The 19,561-nt window shown below is 44.8% G+C and overlaps 1 protein-coding gene and 2 long non-coding RNA genes across 8 annotated transcripts in view; 2 read left to right on the top strand and 1 right to left on the bottom strand.

Moving 5' to 3' along the window:
* GARRE1 (granule associated Rac and RHOG effector 1) overlaps nt 1-19,561 on the bottom strand; it is a 99,054-nt gene that overhangs the window by 18,351 nt on the left and 61,142 nt on the right. For all 6 annotated transcript variants that reach the window (XM_077976244.1, XM_028838426.2, NM_001193886.2 and 3 more), the window contains 6 exon segments: nt 18,045-18,254; nt 10,574-10,714; nt 10,262-10,357; nt 9,977-10,138; nt 8,306-8,464; nt 3,908-4,005 (listed from right to left, as the gene is read on the bottom strand). In XM_077976244.1, coding sequence (XP_077832370.1) covers nt 3,908-4,005; nt 8,306-8,464; nt 9,977-10,138; nt 10,262-10,357; nt 10,574-10,714; nt 18,045-18,254 — 866 coding nt within the window.
* Nucleotides 6,788-16,917, top strand: LOC144337393 (uncharacterized). Its single transcript, XR_013410441.1, has 2 exons — nt 6,788-6,897; nt 15,686-16,917. It is a non-coding gene; the product is annotated as an uncharacterized LOC144337393 (long non-coding RNA).
* LOC144337390 (uncharacterized) lies at nt 9,421-15,238 on the top strand. Its single transcript, XR_013410438.1, has 2 exons — nt 9,421-9,853; nt 13,923-15,238. It is a non-coding gene; the product is annotated as an uncharacterized LOC144337390 (long non-coding RNA).

The raw sequence follows: 19,561 nt of genomic DNA, 5'->3' as shown, positions 1-19,561 counted from the left end.
TTCCAGACTGACTCGTCTAAAAGTCTCCCCCCAGTCTCTATCCCACTTATTCTCTATCATATATTGGCAATCTCCTCTCATTTCCATCATATGCCTGCCTGCGTTTGAACTCATCTCTTATACTTAACAGCTGTCTCCCCCTTCTCTATTCTCAAGTTGGTTTATGAGGAGCAGGGACCCTGTGTGTCTTGCTCATAATTAAATTCCCAGAGCCCAGAACAGTGTCTGGTACACAATAAGTATTCAGTAAATATTCAGTGAAATGAAGCATGGATAGATAGCAATATCCTTTTTCTCCTGGTGGAGTAAAGCAATCATTTCTGTTTGTATTCTTCCCAACAAGCACATACAGTATTCTGTAATTTGAAAAAAACAAAAGAATTAAAATTTTGCAAAATTACCAAAAGCAGCCAGCAGAGGGAGCCTCTGCAAGGACTCACAGTCTACAAGGTCTTTTTTGTGAGGGTGCAATGAGTTACAAAGGAAATCAACCCCACAGGGAGAGTTTTCAAAATAAACCGAAGTGTTAGCCATTTTTGCATTGGCTGTTTATATTCACCCAACCATCCAAAAGTTCAAACTGTTTTCTTCAAAATGAGAATTCTGATTAAGTTTTAACATTTTCCAATAACAGCCTGAATTGGAAAAATTTAAGAATTCAGGGCCGGGTGCAGTGGCTCACGCCTGTAATCCCAGCACTTTGGGAAGCCAAGGCGGGTGGATTACCCAAGGTCATGAGTTTGAGACCAGCTTGGTTAACATGGTGAAACCCCATCTCTACTAAAAATACAAAAATCATTAGCTGGGCATGCAGGTGGGTGCCTGTAATCCCAGCTACTAAGGAAGCTGAGGCAGGAAAATCATTTGAACCCAGGAGACGGAGGTTGCAGTGAGCCAAGACAGTGCCATTGCACTCCAGCCTAGGCAACAAGAACAAAACTATCTCAAAAAAAAAAAAAAATCAGGAACACATTTCAGTAGAACACTAACTACAAAAGAAAAAAAAAAAGAATTTAGGAACACAAAAATCTTACAGAAAAGTGAGCCTCTGGTTTACTGTTTGATAGAAATGAAAATATGTGTATAAATTACCATTAATTTCAGGACACAGTATGCCACCCTATAATTAACTTAAAATTTTGGGCCAGGTACAGTAGCTCATGCCTGCAATCCCAGCACTTTGGGAGGCCAAGGCAGTGGGATCACTTGAACCCACGCATTTCAGACCATGCTGGCCAATATAGTGAGACCTCATCTCTACAAAAAAACTTAAAAATTAGCCGGGCATGGTGGCGCATGCCTGTAGTCCCAGCTACTTGAGAGACTAGGGTGGTAGGATTGCTCGAGACCAGGAGTTCAAGGCTACAGAAAGCCATGATCACACCACTGCCCTCCAGTCTAGGGGACAGCGTGAGATCTAGTCTCTACCAAAAAAAAATTAATTTAAAAACATAAAAACTTTTTGGTGGCAGAGTACTTATAGAAGGGAGGTTTTAGGACACAAAGTGAACTGCCAATCTTTACTTAATATATTCATAGACTCTAAACATTTTTTACAGAATCTACTATTGTACTCTTACATTTGTTGTTGTTGTTGTTGTTGAGACTGAGTCTGGCTCTGTCGCCCAGGCTGGAGTGCAGTGGCCGGATCTCAGCTCACTGCAAGCTCCGGCTCCCGGGTTTACGCCATTCTCCTGCCTCAGCCTCCAGAGTAGCTGGGACCACAGGCGCCCGCCACCTCGCCCGGCTAGTTTTTTGTATTTTTAGTAGAGACGGGGTTTCACCGTGTTAGCCAGGATGGTCTCGATCTCCTGACCTCGTGATCCGCCCGTCTCGGCCTCCCAAAGTGCTGGGATTACAGGCGTGAGCCACCGCGCCCGGCCTGTACTCTTACATTTCAAGAACAAATGGGCCAGGCGCGGTGGCTCACGCCTGTAATCCCAGCACTGTGGGAGGCCAAGGCGGGTGGATCACCTGAGGTCAGGAGTTCAAGACCAGCCTGGCCAACATGGTGAAACCCTGTCTCTACTAAAAGTACAAAAATTAGCCAGGCGTGGTGCCGTGTGCCTGTAATCCCAGCTACCCAAGAGGCTGAGGCAGAAGAATCACTGGAACCCAGGCGGAAGAGGCTGCAGTGAGCTGAGATTGCGCCATTGCACGCCAGCCTAGGTGACAGACCAAGACTCCATCTCGAAAAAAAAGGAAAAGAAAAGAAAAAAAAGAACAAATGGTTTAAATACAACTTGTATGCCTTACCCAACTACCATTTTAGTTCACATAGGCACCAACGGCACCTCTTTGTTCCTTACTATTTCTGCCTACTTAAATGATTTAAATATTTTCTCTTATAGCTAAATATTCATGCAGATTACCATTTTAATAGCAAATGCCTTCCAATATATGCTTAATTTTTCCTGTTTATTAATAAAACTATGATGCTCATCCTTATAGTTGAATGTGAATACATATCACAAAGATAAATTTCTAGAGGCGAAACTGGAATTATTGAGGTCATATCCCTTATTTTAGGCTTCTAATATACTAAACTGCCCTCCAGAAAGGCTGTATTTATTCAACAACCCTTTTGCCTGTTTTCACAGTCTGGCTCAAACTAGTATTGTCACTATATTTAGTATAGTTATTCTAAAACAAGTTAACAATATTCTGGGCAAAATGACATCATATTTTTTTTTTTTGGAGATGGGGTCTCGCTCTGTCACCCAGGCTGGAGTGCAGTGGCACGATCTCTGCTCACTGCAATCTCTGTCACCCAGGCTTAAGCAGTTGTCCTGCCTCAAGCTGGGATTACAGGTGCACGCCACCATGCTGGACTAATTTTTGTATTTTTAGTAGAGACGGGGTTTCGCCACATTGGCCAGGCTGGTCTCGAACTCCTGACCTCAGGCAATCCACCCGCTACGACCTTCCAAAGTGCTGGAATTATTACAGGTGTGAGCCACCCCACCTGGCCCCATATGGTTTCTTTACTTTGTCTCTGATTATTATTATTATTTTTTTGAGACAGTTTTGCTCTATCGCCCAGGCTGGAGTGCAATAGTGCAATTTCAGTTCACTGCAAACTCCACCTTCCGGGTTCAAGCGATTCTTGTGCCTCAGCTTCCTGATTAGCTGGGATTACAGGCCCCCGCCACCATGCCTGGATAATTTTTGTATTTTTAGTAGAGATGGGGTTTCACCACATTGGGCAGGCTGGTCTCAAACTCCTGACCTCAGGCAATCTGCCTGCCTTGGCCTCCCAAAGTGATAGGATTACAGGTGTGAGCCACCACACCTGGCCATTACATTTTCTTAATCTATTTGTTGATCATATGTCTTCTTTTCTGACTTAGCTGTTCATGTCCCTTGACCATTTTCTTCTGATTTGTAGGAACTTTAAAAAAAAAAAAAAATTAAGAACAATCTTTTATCTATTATAAGTGTTACGAATATAATATCTAAAAATGACTGTCCCAAGATTTGTAAAGACATTGGGTGTGTCATAACATGAGCTCAAGATCATCAGGGTTGTAGTTGGAACAGAGGAGAAGGAATTCTATGTTCTCTACTCAGCTTTAGTGAACACTGGGTGAGAGAAAATGATATACTATGTTTAAATGCTGTAGACTCAGTAACAAAGATAATACTGCTCATTATGATCCAAGAATATATAACATTTTAGTTACCTTATGGTCAATGAGATCATTTTTCAGACCTCTTGGCTTCCTCATCATAGACCAATAATCATGACACACGCCACTAACATACCACTGCTGCCCATAAACCTGCATGTGCAGCAAGACTTGCTGCGTCAGCCAGCGTGGGGATTGTTCAAAACAAGGCCATCATTTCAAAGATGTGCAAATGTCAGTGAGAGCTTAGGCTCCGGTGAAAGTAAGAGGCACGTTACCATGTGGATGGGACTTGAACCACGATTCTAGAGCCTTCTAAACTGATCTGGGGGGCATAGGCTTCTTTATTCTCAATCTGTGCTGTGTCAACCACCACCTAAGATAGAAAAAAACAACAAATAACAACAACCAGCTTTCAGAGAGGAAAACGCATCAGAATAAAATCCAATACATAAAATGACTCTCTAAGAACTATTCCCCTAGCAGCCTAGTTATGCCAAGGCCAGTCAGGGCCCCACGAAGACAATAGCAAGCAGTAAAGATGACCAAATCTAAGAACATTTCAACAAACACAAACCACATTCTGGGCATGGGATTTACTGAACTGGCAAGCACCTCTAGCACTTTTTCCAAACTATCAATATGTTAATTAGGAGGAATTAATGTGTGTCCTTTATCTTAGTATTTTTTACTTTATGCACTTAAAAGAAGTAAAAGTATCACTGAAAGTCAAACCAGGCTGGGTGCAGTGGCTCACGCCTGTAATCCCAGCACATTGGGAGGCTTAGGTGGGTGGATCACTTGAGGTCAGGAGTTTGAGACCACCATGGCCAACATGGTGAAACCCCCATCTCCACTAAAAATACAAAAATTAGCCAGGCATGGTGGTCCTGCAGTGCAAGCTACTTGGGAGGCTGAGGCAGGAGAACTGCTTGAACCCGGGAGGCAGAGGTTGCAGGGAGCTGAGATTGTGCCACTGCACTCCAGCCTGGGCGACAGAGCGAGACTCCATCTCAAAAAAAAAAAAAAAAAAGTCAAACCAATGCTTCAGATAAGCCCATTTGTCATGACATGCCCAGAAGTGGATGAAACTTTTTTTAAAGATTATTTTATCCTCAACTATCAATAAAAACTGAACTACTTCAGGACAGAGGAAGAACTAACCCCTTTTTGAATAATTTCCTCTTATTTCCAGGAAGAGTCTTTAATACTAGATAGGTGATAGAGTATCTATGTAATCTAGAGTCTGACAAAGTGATGAATATATTTCAAATAACTAAAAGAATGTTTTTATTTTATTTTATTTTTTTTTTTTTTGAGATAGAGTCTTGCTGTGTGGCCCAGGCTGGAGTGCAGTGGCGCTATCTCGGCTCACTGCAAGCTCCGCCTCCCGGGTTCACGCTCTTCTCCCACCTCAGCCTCCGAGTAGCTGGGACTACAGGCGCCCGCCACCACGCCTGGCTAGTTTTTTTATACTTTTAGTAGAGACGGGGTTTCACCATGTTAGCCAGGATGGTCTCGATCTCCTGACCTTGTGATCCACCCGCCTCGGCCTCCCAAAGTGCTGGGATTACAGGCTTGAGCCACCGCACCCGGCCAAGAATGTTTTTAAAAATCATAAAATATTTAAAAACCAAATCTGTAATATTTCAGAAGGGGTAAAACTGTATAGAGTTGTGTATCATATTCCAAACTCAGCCTCTAATGCAGCCAGCTTTCACTGGTTTAAAGAGTTCCCATAGCTGATCTGCAATGACCTTTGGAAAAAACTTCCTGTCAAAGGAATAGCCATTGTTGGACCACACAGGTGTTTCCTCTCTCCTCCCATCCCCAGAACCATAACCTAAAGTCACACATAAAAGCATCCTGCAATCAAGACGCAAGGAACTAGGAAGAAGTTTCTGCTCTCTGAATAACATGGAACTTTTTTTTTTTAACCTACAGTGTTTTCTCAAAATACCCTTGTGCCTTTTGGCCTTATTTTGCACACTTCTTTCAGGGGAACTCATTGGCATGGTCCTTGCAGTTTCAGCTAAATGGTCTCTGGGAGTATAGATTGGTATCGTAAAGCCAATGGGCTTTTCCATGCTTCAGCAAGGCATGTCTGGTTTACTACTTCTTTTGGAGGTCCCTATACTGAGGAAAAGATCCCAAAGGAAATGTAACTCATTACTGTGAACAGGCCCTCATCTGAGTCTCCACAAGGCAGCCCCACCTGGAGCTGGGCTGCCTGAGCCCTGACCCGCTTGAAACAAAAGGACAGCATACCCTCAATAGCTCTTTATGTGAATAAAGTAGGAATCAGACTAAAAAACAAGTTCTTTAATTTTCTTAATCTCCAATTAGGTCCTTCCAACCTCTGACTGAAATGCCGTATCTTTTTTTTTTTTTTTTTGAGACTGGGTCTTACTCTATCACCCAGGCTGGAGTGCAGTGGCGCAATCTCGGCTCATTGCAACCTCTGACTCCCAGGCTCAAGTGATTCCCATGCTTCAGCCTCTCAAGTAGCTGGGATTACAGGTGCCCGCCACCACACCTGGCTAATTTTTGTATTTTTAGAGACGAGGTTTCGCCATGCTGGCCAGGCTGGTCTTGAACTCCTGACCTCAGGTGATCTACCTGCCTCGGCCTCCCAAAGGGTTGGGATTACAGGTAGGTGTGAGCCACCATGCCCTGCCACCATATCTTTTTCAAAAGTTGTCATTTACTAGAAAGGGAGATCAAATACATAAGATTCTATGGGTCAGTGGTGCAAACAAAAAGCTACATGGTGGTTTCAGATGTTGATCTCCTGACCCACTCAACTCTGGCCAAAGTTTTTTTTCCTCTGAAAGATGAACAAATCATTATTTTTTAGTTGATGTTACTTTACTGCTAAGAAGGAGATAAACAGAACTGGTATACAGTGACTGGATCAGGGCATTACTTATACCATTGTGGTCAAGGTAGGCCTCTCACAGGAGGTGATTTTGGAGCTGACACCAGGAAGATAAGGAGTGACCCACATGATAATCAGAAAGAAGAGTATTTTCAGATAAAAGGGGCATCAAGAGCACAGGCCTGGGACAGGAAGAAGCATGGGATGTTTGAGCAACAGACATCCAATGCAGGTCCAGAATAGGGGCTAGGTTAAGGGGCCCTGTCAAATTGTTACTAATGTAATTTTTCTTTTCTTTTTTTTTTTTTTTTTTAAGGGCCAGGTATGGTGGCTCATGCCTGTAATTCTAGCAGTTTGGGATGCCTAAGTGGACGGATCACGAGGTCAGGAGTTCAAGACCAGCCTGGCCAACATAGTGAAACCTTGTCTCTACTAAAAAATACAAAAATTAGCCAGGCATGGTGGTGCATACCTGTAGTTCCAGCTACTCGTGAGGCTGAGGGAGGAGAATCACTTGAACCCGGGAGGCAGAGGTTGTGGTGAGCCGAGATCACGCCACTGCACTGCAGCCTGTGCAACACAGCGAGACTCCATCTCAAAAAAAAAAAATTACCCGGGTGTGGTGGCGGGCACCTGTAATCTCAGTTACTTGGGAAGCTAAGGCAGGAGAATCACTCAAACCTAGGAGGCAGAGGTTGCGGCGAGTTGAGATCGTGTCACTGCACTGCAGCCTGGGTGACAGAGCAAGAATCTGTCACAAAAAAAAAAAAAGAGAAAAATAGAGGCAAGGTCTCACTATGTTGCCCAGGCTAATTTAAAACTCCTAGACTTAAGCAATCCTCCTGCCAAAGTGCTGGGACTACAGGCATGACCCATGGGGCCCAGCCTGTAATAGTTTTCTTAAAATGAGCAAAGCCCATAGCATCATTTTTTTTTTTTTTTTTTTTTTTTTTGAGACGGAGTCTCACTCTGCCACCCAGGCTGGAGTGCAGTGGCCGGATCTCAGCTCACTGCAAGCTCCGCCTCCCGGGTTCACGCCATTCTCCTGCCTCAGCCTCCCGAGTAGTTGGGACTACAGGCGCCCGCCACCGCGCCCGGCTAGTTTTTTGTATTTTTTAGTAGAGACGGGGTTTCACCGTGTTAGCCAGGATGGTCTCGATCTCCTGACCTCGTGATCCGCCCGTCTCGGCCTCCCAAAGTGCTGGGATTACAGGCTTGAGCCACCGCGCCCGGCCTCCCATAGCATCATTTTACAACTAGGTTCCCTGCAAATATGTATTATCAATCTGATTTTTCTTTTTCTTTTTCTTTTTTTTTTTTTTTGAGATGGAGTCTCGCTCTGTCACCCAGGCTGCAGTGCAGTGGCCGGATCTCAGCTCACTGCAAGCTCCTCCTCTCGGGTTCACGCCATTCTCCTGCCTCAGCCTCCCGAGTAGCTGGGACTACAGGCACCCGCCACCTTGCCTGGCTAGTTTTTTGTATTTTTTAGTAGAGACGGGGTTTCACCGTGTTAGCCAGGATGCTCTCGATCTCCTGACCTCGTGATCCGCCCATCTCGGCCTCCCAAAGTGCTGGGATTACAGGCTTGAGCCACTGCACCTGGCCTGATTTTTCTTTTTAAAGAGATTTTTTAAATGCTGCTCTTCCTTTACCTTGTCTACCTTCCTGGTCTAAATTCCATAGCACCAAATAACTTTTTAAATTATTCAATATTTTCACACATGTGTCTGCACCACATCCTCATATGCTTGAAACATCTTGGTATTCCACCTATCATCCACCACCCGCACTCACTCACCAGTCCAGCCTGGCCAAACAGCAGCTGCACCGCCGTCTTGCAGGCACCCCGCCATGTGGATGGGCAAACCTGGTTCAGCACTTCAGTCACAGGAAAATCATCCCTGGATGTGATTCCATTATAGCAGCCTGCTTCCTTCATCAGCTGTAACATTGTATGCTATAGATTGATAAGAAGAGAGTTCACACCTCAAGACAAAGCCATGCAAGGTTCTAAAATTTGTAAAAATGCATTTATACAATCATCCTTAAAAGAAGAGCATTTTATTTATATGTTTTTTGAGACATGGTCTCACTCTATCGTCTAAGCTGCAGACCAGTGGCATGAACATGGCTCACTGCAGCCTCGACCCCTCAGGCTTATGTGATTCTCCTGCTTCAAGCCTCCCCAGTAGCTGGGACCACACAGGTAGGTGCACACCACCACACTCAACTAATTTTTAAATTTTTTGTAGACGTGGAGTCTTGCTCTTCTACTTTCTAGCTGTGTGACCTTGGGTATCAGTTCCCAGGTGTGGCAGGTGGGCCAAAGGGCAGCACCCCCACCTCGTGGGTGAGCATTAAGTGAGACAATGATGTGGAGCACCTGGCACAATGGCTGGAACACATGATGTTCCACAAATAATCATTATCACTGCAGCATTATGACAGTATCTCTCTTCTTATGTAATTCATACAAGTCCACGGACAGACATTAATCATAAACAATATCTTATAGTGTACTTTCAAACCCTTTCTGTTAAACATCTGAATAAAATTATGAATAAAACTCTCTTGGCCCAGCTCGGTGGCTCATGCCTGTAATCCCAGCACTTTGGGAGGCCAAGTAAGGTGGATCAGCCGAGGTCAGGAGTTCGAGATCATCCTGGCCAACACAGTGAAACCCCGTCTCTACTAAAAATACGAAAATTAGCCAGGCTTGGTAGCACACGCCTGTAGTCCCAGCTTCTTCAGAGGCTGAGGCAGGAGGATTGCTTGAACCCAGGAGGTGAAGGTTGCAGTGAGCTGAGATAGATCACACCACTGTACTCCAGCCTGGACGAGAGAGTAAAACTCCATCTCAAAAAACAAAAAAAAAACTTGCTTGACAAACGTCTGATTAAAGTCTCCATAGGTCTGCTTTTTAATTTTTTTTTTTTTTTTTTTTTTTTAAGACAGAGTTTTGCTCTTGTTGCCTAGGCTGGAGTGCAATGGCACAATCTTAGCTCACTGCAGCCTCCACCTCATGGGTTCAAGCAATTCTCCTGCCTCAGCCTCCCGAATAGCTGGGACTACAGGCGTGCGCCACCACACCCGGCTGATTTTTGTAATTTTAGTAGAAATGGGGTTTCACCATGTTGATCAGGCTAGTCTCAAACTGCTGACCTCAGGTGATCCACCTGCTTTGGCCTTCCAAAGTGCTGAGATTACAGGCGTGCACCACCACACCCGGCTGATTTTTGTATTTTTAGTAGAAATGGGGTTTCACCATGTTGATCAGGCTAGTCTCAAACCGCTGACCTCAGGTGATCCACCTGCTTTGGCCTTCCAAAGTGCTAGGATTACAGGCGTGAGCCACCACGCCCAGCCCCATTTTGTTTTTTAATCTACATCCTTTGCAAGCCTTTACATTTATCTTAAGAACTCTATTTTCAAGTTCACACTCAGTTGCTGGAACCCCATGGAAAGCTACCGTCTTAAGTTTCAGATTGTCGGCGGCCGACTCATTAAAGGAGACGCCCTTCAGGAAGTGCGATCCTATCTGCACAGGGACGGTGGGGAGCTCACACTGCATGGGCTGTGGGGGTGTCTGCCTCCGCCCTGTCTGCTGGGCTTCCGCCTCGCTGCAGCAGCCCTGGAAAAGGCATGGATGGAAGAGGAGAGGTGACCCATCGCTCATCTGTTAAAACACTTGGTTCACATTACACTGCAGCAGCAGCACCCTAGGTCCCCAGAGCTTTAGGAAGGAAAAGCGTACCTGCAAACTTGCTTCAATTGCCTTTGGATTCAGGTGGAAGCCAGCTTTCATTGCATATTCACAGTGTCCTAAGCTTTCCAGAGCTATCTTATATGCCTGGAAATAAGTTATTTTTAACAATCAAGATCATAAAGCAAATTATAAGATGACAAAGTTCAATGGAAATAGAAGTCTTAAATTTCTATAGCTATTAAAAGACTCGAGGCCAATTACTACTCTATAACCCTTTGTAATTGGTTCAACATCACAACTTTAACTCCCTCCCTTGTTTCTATCCCATGGAAATCAGTATGTCAGTTCTGAAAAACTTACTTGCAAAGCACTGTCAATTTTTATGTTCAGTTCTTTTAGCTGGTGCTCAGGAATTGCTGCACTTTGAGAACAAAAGAGTTGTTGAACTTCAATTCCTGCCAGGCAACCATCACAGCCTCTTTCTCTTAGCCTAGATGTCGCCTGCAACATATATAGTAACTGGTAGGTAAAAGAGGGTTGCACAGTTCTTGCAACATTAGACCCACAATAACAAGAAAAACTCCCTCAACTAAAATGCAGCAATAAACCATCTAAGCAAATAAACTAGAAGTTCTAGATTGTTTGTATTGCAAAGTGAGCAGCCCAAATTTTGAAAGCCTAATTAACCATCCTGAAGATAAAGGAAATCTCCCTTTATTTTATTTTATTTTTTTTTGAGACAAGGTCTTACTCTGTCACCCAGGCTGGAGTGCAGTGGTGCTATCTCGGCTAACTGCAACCTCCACCTCCCGAGTTCAAGCAATTCTCCTGCTGAACTCAGCCTCCCGAGTAGCTGGGATTACAGGCGCCCACCACCGTGCCCAGTTAAGTTCTGTATTTCTAGTAGAGATGGGGTTTCATGATGTTGAGTCAGGCTGGTCTTCAACTCCTGACCTCAGGTGATCCACCCACCTCGGCCTCCCAAAAGCTGGGATTACAGGCTTGAGCCACGACACCCGGCCGAAATCTCCCTTTATTTTAGGAACCCTGGAAAAAAGACTTACCTACTTGTTATTTGTTTTATATATATATATATATTCAGACATTTTTAACTTTCCTGCTTTAAAAAGACAGGTTACCTAGAATATTGGCACTTGGAGTTTCCAGAATAAAAAAAAAAGAAAGGAAGAACATACATGGTTGGGCATTCCTATACAGTGAAGGAAAAGGCCACATGAATACAGAACAGGAAAATATACATTGGCATGTTAACAGAAAAACAGAGCTTTTGAAATCTGCACAGAAAATTAAATATTTATTGTTCAGTCACTACATATGTTTATGAAGAGTAGATAAGCAAGATAGAAAAGGAGAAACTAATCTCTGTCATTTGATGATTAAATGCAGAAAATATATACATGGATCAGGACAAGAAGAGAATACAGAAAAATATATATTTGATTTATTAGATGGGATTACAGATGAACTGTTTTTAGGTTTCTATTTTTGTTGCAATTCTGTGAACCAAGTAACATTTTTTAGCAGTTAACTTTTGTTCTGCTGGGCCAGTGTAGGAGTTGTAATATTTACAAAACTTGCAGACTACAGGAAAATGACTAGCTGCTATAATGCCGTAAAGTTCCAAAGCTTTGGTTTCACAAACTGTATGTAAACACCCTTCCCTGAAGCCTAAGAGTCTCACAGTTTAAAACTGTTTGACTCTTTCTAAGGATCTTTCAGTCAAATACTTAGCTCACGCAGGGTGCGGTGGCTCAAGCCTGTAATCCCAGCACTTTGGGAGGCTGAGACGGGCGGATCACGAGGTCAGGAGATCGAGACCATCTTGGCTAACATGGTGAAACCCCGTCTCTACTAAAAAATAAAAAATACTAGCCGGGCGAGGTGGCGGGCGCCTGTAGCCCCAGCTACTTGGGAGGCTGAGGCAGGAGAATGGCCTAAACCCGGGAGCGGAGCTTGCAGTGAGCTGAGATCTGGCCACTGCACTCCAGCCTGGGCGACAGAGCAAGATTCCGTCTCAAAAAAAAAAAAAAAAATTTAGCTCACAAGGTGGTGTATTAGGTTCATGCTGGAGCACAAAGCTGCTCCTTTCCCCCTCCTGGAGCTGACAGCCTCATGGCCAAAAAGGTGAACAAGGAAAACATAATTATAAATGGAGAAAAAACACTGAAGGAAACAGAGGACTATACCAGGGAGTGTCCTAGACACCCAGAAAGCAGTATTTAGGGTGAGAATTAGAGGAGAAGGTCATGAATGGAATTGCATGTGTGTGGGGTGGGGTGGGGGTGTCAAGACCTACAGGCGGGTCCATGAAACAGGCCAAGGATCCAAGATAACAAAGACACATCCAAGGAACTAGAGCCCAGCGAGCGAGGGCAGGGTGGCCACTGATAAGGCTGGCCATCAAGGCAGGAGCCAGACTAGGCAGATCTAGGCAGGTCGTGCCGAGGGGTCCACGTGCTACCCTAAGGAAATGAGAAGCAACATCATCCAATTTTAAAATGAAGGAGAGCAAGACAGGGAGGGGAGAAGTAACGATTCCCTGAACGAGGGTAGTGATAAAGGACATGGAAGAAGGGGACAGATCTGGGATAGGATTTTGGAGGTGGGACCTGCCTGGTTTTCTTAAGGACTGGACTAGGTGTGGGGACATGATGGAAATGCTGAAGGATAAATCTCAGCTTTCTCAAGTGAACAACCCAGTGTGGGATGGCACCGCTTACTAGCATAGAGAGGGTCTAGGGAGGAACAGGTGAGTGGAGAGAGGCTATGTGAGACCCCTGGTAGCAGCTGAGCTCAGGTGCCTGAAGCCCACAGGAAGTGGGCGGCTCACTGATCACACACATTTGAGCCCCCTCCCAGGACACAGGTGGCTTTTTGAGTCCAAGACTGTATGGAGAACCCCTAAGGAGAAGGGCGCTATAACTGAGCCTGGAGAAACTCATTCAGAAGTTGTGTTGAGGAAGGAGAGGCCAGTAAACTAGATGAAGAAAGGATGACCCAAGAGAAAAGAAAGCTTGGTTCCTGGATGTCACAAGATGAGCGTATTTCCAGGGAGGAATATTCTCCACACTGCTGTGAGCTGCTGAAAGTTGTTGAAAGGCTTCCCTGGATTTGAAAACACGGAAGGAAGGCACCAATGACCTTGATAAGAGAAGGCATGTTCTTTTATAGGAGTGGAAGCCAGATTTCAGCAAGCTGAATGACATCATGTACATAAAGTTTCAGACTGTGTAAAATAATACCTTATATATGGATACATTCATATATGGAAAAATACTAAAATACGCACAAGAATCACAGGCTTCAAATTCAAAAGAGGTTATTTCTAGAGACAAAGGGATGAATAAGAAAGTGGAGAGGTACAAAAGGGATTCAAGTGAATTTGCAGACTGGGTGCAGGAGCCTAGGAGCTGGGGACCAGCCTGGGAACATAGCAAGACCCTGTCTTTGCAAAAATAAATAAACAGTAAAATAAAATAAATAATTAGCCAAGCATGGTGGTTAATGCCTATAGTCTGAGCTACTCAGGAGGATTGCTTGAGCCAAGGAGGTCAAGACTGCAGTAAGCTGTGATCACCACTGCACACCAGCCTGGGCAACAAAGCAAGACACAGTCTTTTAAAAAAAAAAAAAAAAAAAAAAAAAAAAGGTGCACTGGTGATACTTTTCTGTTAAAAATATGTAACAGGCATGAGCAAATATGGCAGGCAGCTAAAAGGAAGATACTGATGGGTATGAAATGTTCTATATGCCTGAAATACTTCAACAATAATTACTTTTTAGACTACTCTGGGTAAACTGTCTATGGGGTGTGCCAGGAGCAGTAAGGAGCCACAGGGTGCAGTAAAAATAAAACAGTAATTTTTTAGAATGAATGAAAAGTGAAGGAAAGGCAGACAACTACTCCAAGAAGTTGGCTGAGAAAAGAGCAGAGAAATGGACTTTTCTGTGGGAAGCATCTTTGTACACTGGCGGGAACAGGCTGGGGATGAGGGCGAGAAAACACTGCGTCACACCACAGAAGTTGGGCCCTCGACGATGGGGGCAAGGAGGGCACCGGGCAATCCTCGACAGGAGGAGACAGCACCTCCCCTGCTGTCATGAGGCAGGAGAAGGAAGAAAAGATGGGTGTGAAGTGGGGTGGCAGGGGCGGTGGTGGCTTGGCCACATGAGGAAGAAGGGCTGCCATCAGGGAGATTCTATTTTCTCAGTGTAGTGGGAGGTGGCATCACTGGCTGAAAGCAAAGGAGTGTAAAAAGAGCAGAAAGGCCTGGACAGACTAAAATGGTGGCAGAAAAGGTCAAGGTGAAAAGGTCAAGAGAGCACTCGGAGGCCTCCTACTGTGGACTGGTCCTCAGCATGAGTGGTCCAGAAGATGGAGCAGGGGACCAAGGCAGGTGTTAGGTTCACATGTGTGAGCTGAACAGTCAGGAGGCCGGGGCCCAGCAGCCAAGAGGACACCAAGGGCTGTAAAGTCACACGACAAGGCGACAAGGCGCAGGTCTGGACCTCAGGGTCCAGAAGCCAACTGGTCCCACCCCCACACACAGCCTCCAATTAGCATTCCAGGGCCTTTCTGATGAACAGAAAGCCAGCTCAAGGAAAGTCTTTGGCATGAAAGACAGACCAAAACATGCAAGCAAACAGGAAAAAGACCAAAACATGCAAGCAAACAGTGAAAATTAAAAAGAAATGACAACAATGCAGCAAATGGCATGAAATTGAATAATAAAAAAACTAGAGACTGGACAATATTAAGATGTGAAAAATCATGTTTTGAAAATTTTACTAAAGAAAATTTCCAAAACATAAAATGAAATACTTTGCCAAGTTCATTATGGAATGATGAGAACTAGACATTAATGAATCACTATACTGTTAACTATAAATTATGGTTTACTCTGTGTTTGCCTTTTGGGATAGTTTTAAAAAATTATTTTTTGGCCCGGGTGGTGCCTCACGCCTGTAATCCCAGCACTTTGGGAGGCCAAGTCAGGTGGATCACCTGAGGCCAGGAGCTTGAGACCATCCTGGCCAGCGTGACAAAACCCCATCTCTACTAAAAATACAAAATTGGCTGGGCATGGTGGCGGGCACCTATAATCCCAGCTACTGAGGAGGCTGAGGCAGGAGAACTACTTGAACCCGGGAGGCGGAGGGTGCAGTGAGCGGGGATTGTGCCACTGCACTCCAGCCTGGGCGAAAGAGCAAGACTCTGTCTCAAAAAAAAAAAAAAAAAAAAGAAAAGAAAATTATCTTTTACTCTGTAAAATGGAGCAGTAAGTCCTAGTTAAAGTCTCAACTTCTAATGTTTATTTTTTATTTCTCATACTGGAAACAAAGATGTAGTAAAATGCCTACAAGAAATGTCACCCATGGCCAGGAGTGGTGGCTCACACCTGTAATCCCAGCATTCTGAAAGGCCAAGGAGGGTGGATCACCTGAGGTCAGGAGCTCGAGACCAGCCAGGCCAACATGGTGAAACCTCATCTCTACTAAAAATAAAAAAATTAGCCTGGCGTGGTGGTGTGTGCCTGTTATCCCAGCTACTCAGGAGGCTGAAGCAGGAGAATTGCTTGAACCTGGGAGGTGGAGGTTGCAGTGAGCCAAGATCACGCCATTGCACTCCAGCCTGGGCAACAAGAGCGCAACTCTGTCTCCCAAAAGAAATGTCACTGATCATAGGCAAAAGTCTCCTTAAAACAGACTTTTTCAGAGCTGTTTTTGATTGCCTTTTATTTAAGCTTAAATGCTTCTGGCTGTGGAAAAGGAATAGAGAATGCCACATCAGAGTGACTAGGAAAGCAACCCTGTGCTAGGCTGGAATCGCCCCACCGGAGTGGCTCCCTGCAGCCCACCATTCAGTCATAAGGTTGTCACCACGAGAGGAGACTCGCACAATTCTCCCCCACGTTATTGCTGATGACCATGCCACACCATCCCACACCACTGTGCTCTCTATCCACTAGGGAGCCAACCTCTGGTCTAGCTCTTGCATGATGGTTAGATTTTATAAACATATCTGCTGTGCTGGGAAATAGCCAATCTTCCAAGGGATAAAAGACTTCATGTTGGTCCGGTGTGGTGGCTCATGCCTGTAATCCCAGCACTTTCAGAGGCCAAGGCAGGTAGATCACAAGGTCAGGAGTTCAAGACCAGCCTGGCCAAGATGGTGAAACCCTGCCTCTACTAAAAATACAAGACTTAGCTGGGCTAAAATACAAAAATTAGCCAGGCGTGGTGGCGGGCACCTGTAATCTCAGCTACTTGGGAGGCTGAGGCAGAGAATTGTTTGAACCCAGCAGGCGGAGGCTGCAGTGAGCCAAGATCGTGCCACTGTACTCCAGCCTGGGTGACAGGGCGAGACCCCGTATCAAAAACAAAAAACAAAAAACAAAAAAAAACTTCATGAAGTCACATAAAGCATACTAGAGAACTGCTCAAATCACATGTAAAGCAACTGACAAATGAGGATGTAGGCAGAGTTAGACCAATTAAGAATCTTGTCCACGCCTGTAATCCCAGCACTTTGGGAGGCCGGAGGCAGGCAGATCACGAGGTAATCCCAGCACTTTGGGAGGCCGAGGCAGGCAGATCACAAGGTCAAAAGATCAAGATCATCCTGGCTAACACGGTGAGACCCCGTCTCTACCAAAAATAAAAAAAAATAAAAAAATAAAAAAGCCGGGCGTAGTGGCAGGCGCCTATAGTCCCAGCTACTCAGAAGGCTGAGGCAGGAGAATGGCGTGAACTCGGGAGGCAGAGCTTGCAGTGAGCCAAGATCACGCCACTGCACTCCAACCTGGGGGACAGAGTGAAACTCCATCTCAAAACAAAACAAAACAAAACAAAACAAAACAAAAAAGAATCTTGTCTGGGCACAGTGGCTCATGTCTGTAATCCCAGCACTTTGGGAGGCAGAGGTAGGTGGATCACTTGAGCCCAGCAGCTCAAGACCAGCCTGGACAACACAGTGAGACTCCATCTCTACCAAAAAAAAAAAAATAGAATAATATTAATAGTAATAATAATAATAATAATAAGCTAGACATGGTGGCATGAGCCTGTAGTCCCAGCTACTTGGAAGAGGCTGAGGTGGGAGGATCTCTTGAGCCTGGAGGTCCAGGCTGTAGTGAGCCTTGATCACAGCACTGCACTTCAGCCTAGGCAGCAGAGCGAGACCCTGTCTCAAAAAAAAAAAAAAAGAAAGAAAGAAAAAGAAAAGAAAAACTTAAAGAATTTTAAAAGTTTCAAATATTCCAAGCCCTGCTATAGGGAATGATTTGACTAGCAAAAAACAGACAAAATTCCCTGTGTCCACTGAGCTCTCACCCTGTTGTGGTTTTATCTTTGGAGCCTGCCATCCCATCTGTCTGCCAAACACTCCTGCTCGCCTGCCTCGATGCCTGGCTGGCCACTTACCCTCCCCAGACAGCTCCACCCCGTCTTTCCTGACTTGGGTGCCAGCCTCTTCTCACTGGTGCCCCATCTTAGCTTTCCTGCAGCACTACTGTTCAGAGACATGACCCTCCCTTCCTCTGGTTCCCGCACATCTCCATCCTGGCCCCTTAACCCTGTTTTTGTAAGCCTATTCTCCCAGCAGGCTGTGAGTAGAGGTTGTCATCCTAGTGCCTGGCACAAAGTGGGCATTCACAAAGATGTTCACTGTTAAATGAATGAACAAGCTAATGAAACAGTTTAAAATGTACATTTCTAAATAAAATGGCTCTTTTGAGAATCAACAGGCAAAGGCCCTCTGGAGCCTCTCCTATTTGAACACAGGTACCAATCTCCCCAAAGCCAGGGTTACCTCAGCAGCCCCCCGCCAGGACCGCACAGCTTCTTCCAGTTCAGGTGTGTGGCCCATGCCAGATAAGCTGCCGCCACTGCTGCTGTTCTTTTTTTCTGGCACAATGACCTCAGCAAAGCAAGAGTGAGCCACCGGCTGGACCTTCTGTAATGCATGAGTCAAAAACTGGAAATGGACTTGCACCACAGTCAGGAAACATCGCCCCAACACCTGTGAAAACAAGACAGCCAGGGATGTTTAGGTTGTGGGTTGCTGTTGGATTCACGCAGTAAATTTTCAGTGACCAACTTAATAGAAGCAATGGTTAACTGGAATTCCAAAATCATACAAAGGTAAAAGGCCACCATGCTTCAGAAGGATCTGCCTTTGTTTTTGTGTTTGGACCTCGGTGACTGATGCCTAGAAGTCAAAACATTTCCATCAAATAACAAGGTCCAAGGTTGAAATAAGTCTTCCCATTTCCCACCAACTTGCCCCTAATCCTGTTCTCCACTCCCTACATCTGGACTCACACCACTTCTGGTGTCTTCGAGCTCCTGCTGAACCACAGTCATCCACAACTGCAATTATGTCCACACAGTATTCAGAAGGTAAAGAAGAAAACTGTGCAACTGAAAATCTGAAAGAAGGCCAATTTGACCATAAGACATTCCATTGAAAATGGAATCCAAATATACTGGTTATTTTAGTAAGAGTGTTAACATAGTTATTAACATAGTCATATGTCATCTTTCCAGTCTTACGAAACAAAGCTGACAGACCAGTCTTCCAGGAGTCAAGAAAATATAATGGACAGCTCCATTCATGAGTACCATTAGCCTGATATATATCCGTGATTGGCTGCTAATAGACCAAGTAGGAAATTAACTTAAAAAATACTATACACATAAATATGTAATTATAATAAGATGTATACTAAATACATACTACGTGCCACAAACATTTTCAGATATGATTGTGCATTTCTCTGGCAGCCTTCTGGTATGGGCTAAGGCTGTTCTGACAGCTCCTTTGCTGCTCCTCCCTGTTACTCTCTTGCGTAAACCAGTTACAATGTGTTCTCTATCATTTATTATTTATCTTTCTTTTTTTTTGAAATGGAGTCTCGCTCTGTCACCCCGGCTGGAGTGCAGTGGCATGATCTCGGCTCACTGCAACCTCCACCTCCCGAGTTCAAGCGATTCTTTGACCTGAGTGCACCATCACACCCAGCTAATTTTTGTATTTTCAGTAGAGATGGGGTTTCACCATGTTGGCCAGGCTGGTCTCAAATTCCTGACCTCAGGCACTCCACCTGCCTCGGCCTCCCAAAGGGCTGGGATTACAGACGTCAGCTACCATGGCCGGCCTTATTTCCTCTTTAACACAGGGCAAAAACCTGCCACTTACAAAGCAACCTGACCACAAACCTTCCAGATTATTGACATTTTTTCCTAATCTCTCATAGTTGTTTTGCCCACATCAGATCTGACAATAATACCAACAAAAACCTTTTGTAGCTCTTTTATCCTGTTTCC

The sequence above is a fragment of the Macaca mulatta genome, chromosome 19 (assembly GCF_049350105.2).
Source record: "Macaca mulatta isolate MMU2019108-1 chromosome 19, T2T-MMU8v2.0, whole genome shotgun sequence".
Taxonomy (NCBI): domain Eukaryota; kingdom Metazoa; phylum Chordata; class Mammalia; order Primates; family Cercopithecidae; genus Macaca; species Macaca mulatta.
This window is presented reverse-complemented; position numbering and strand designations above follow the sequence as displayed.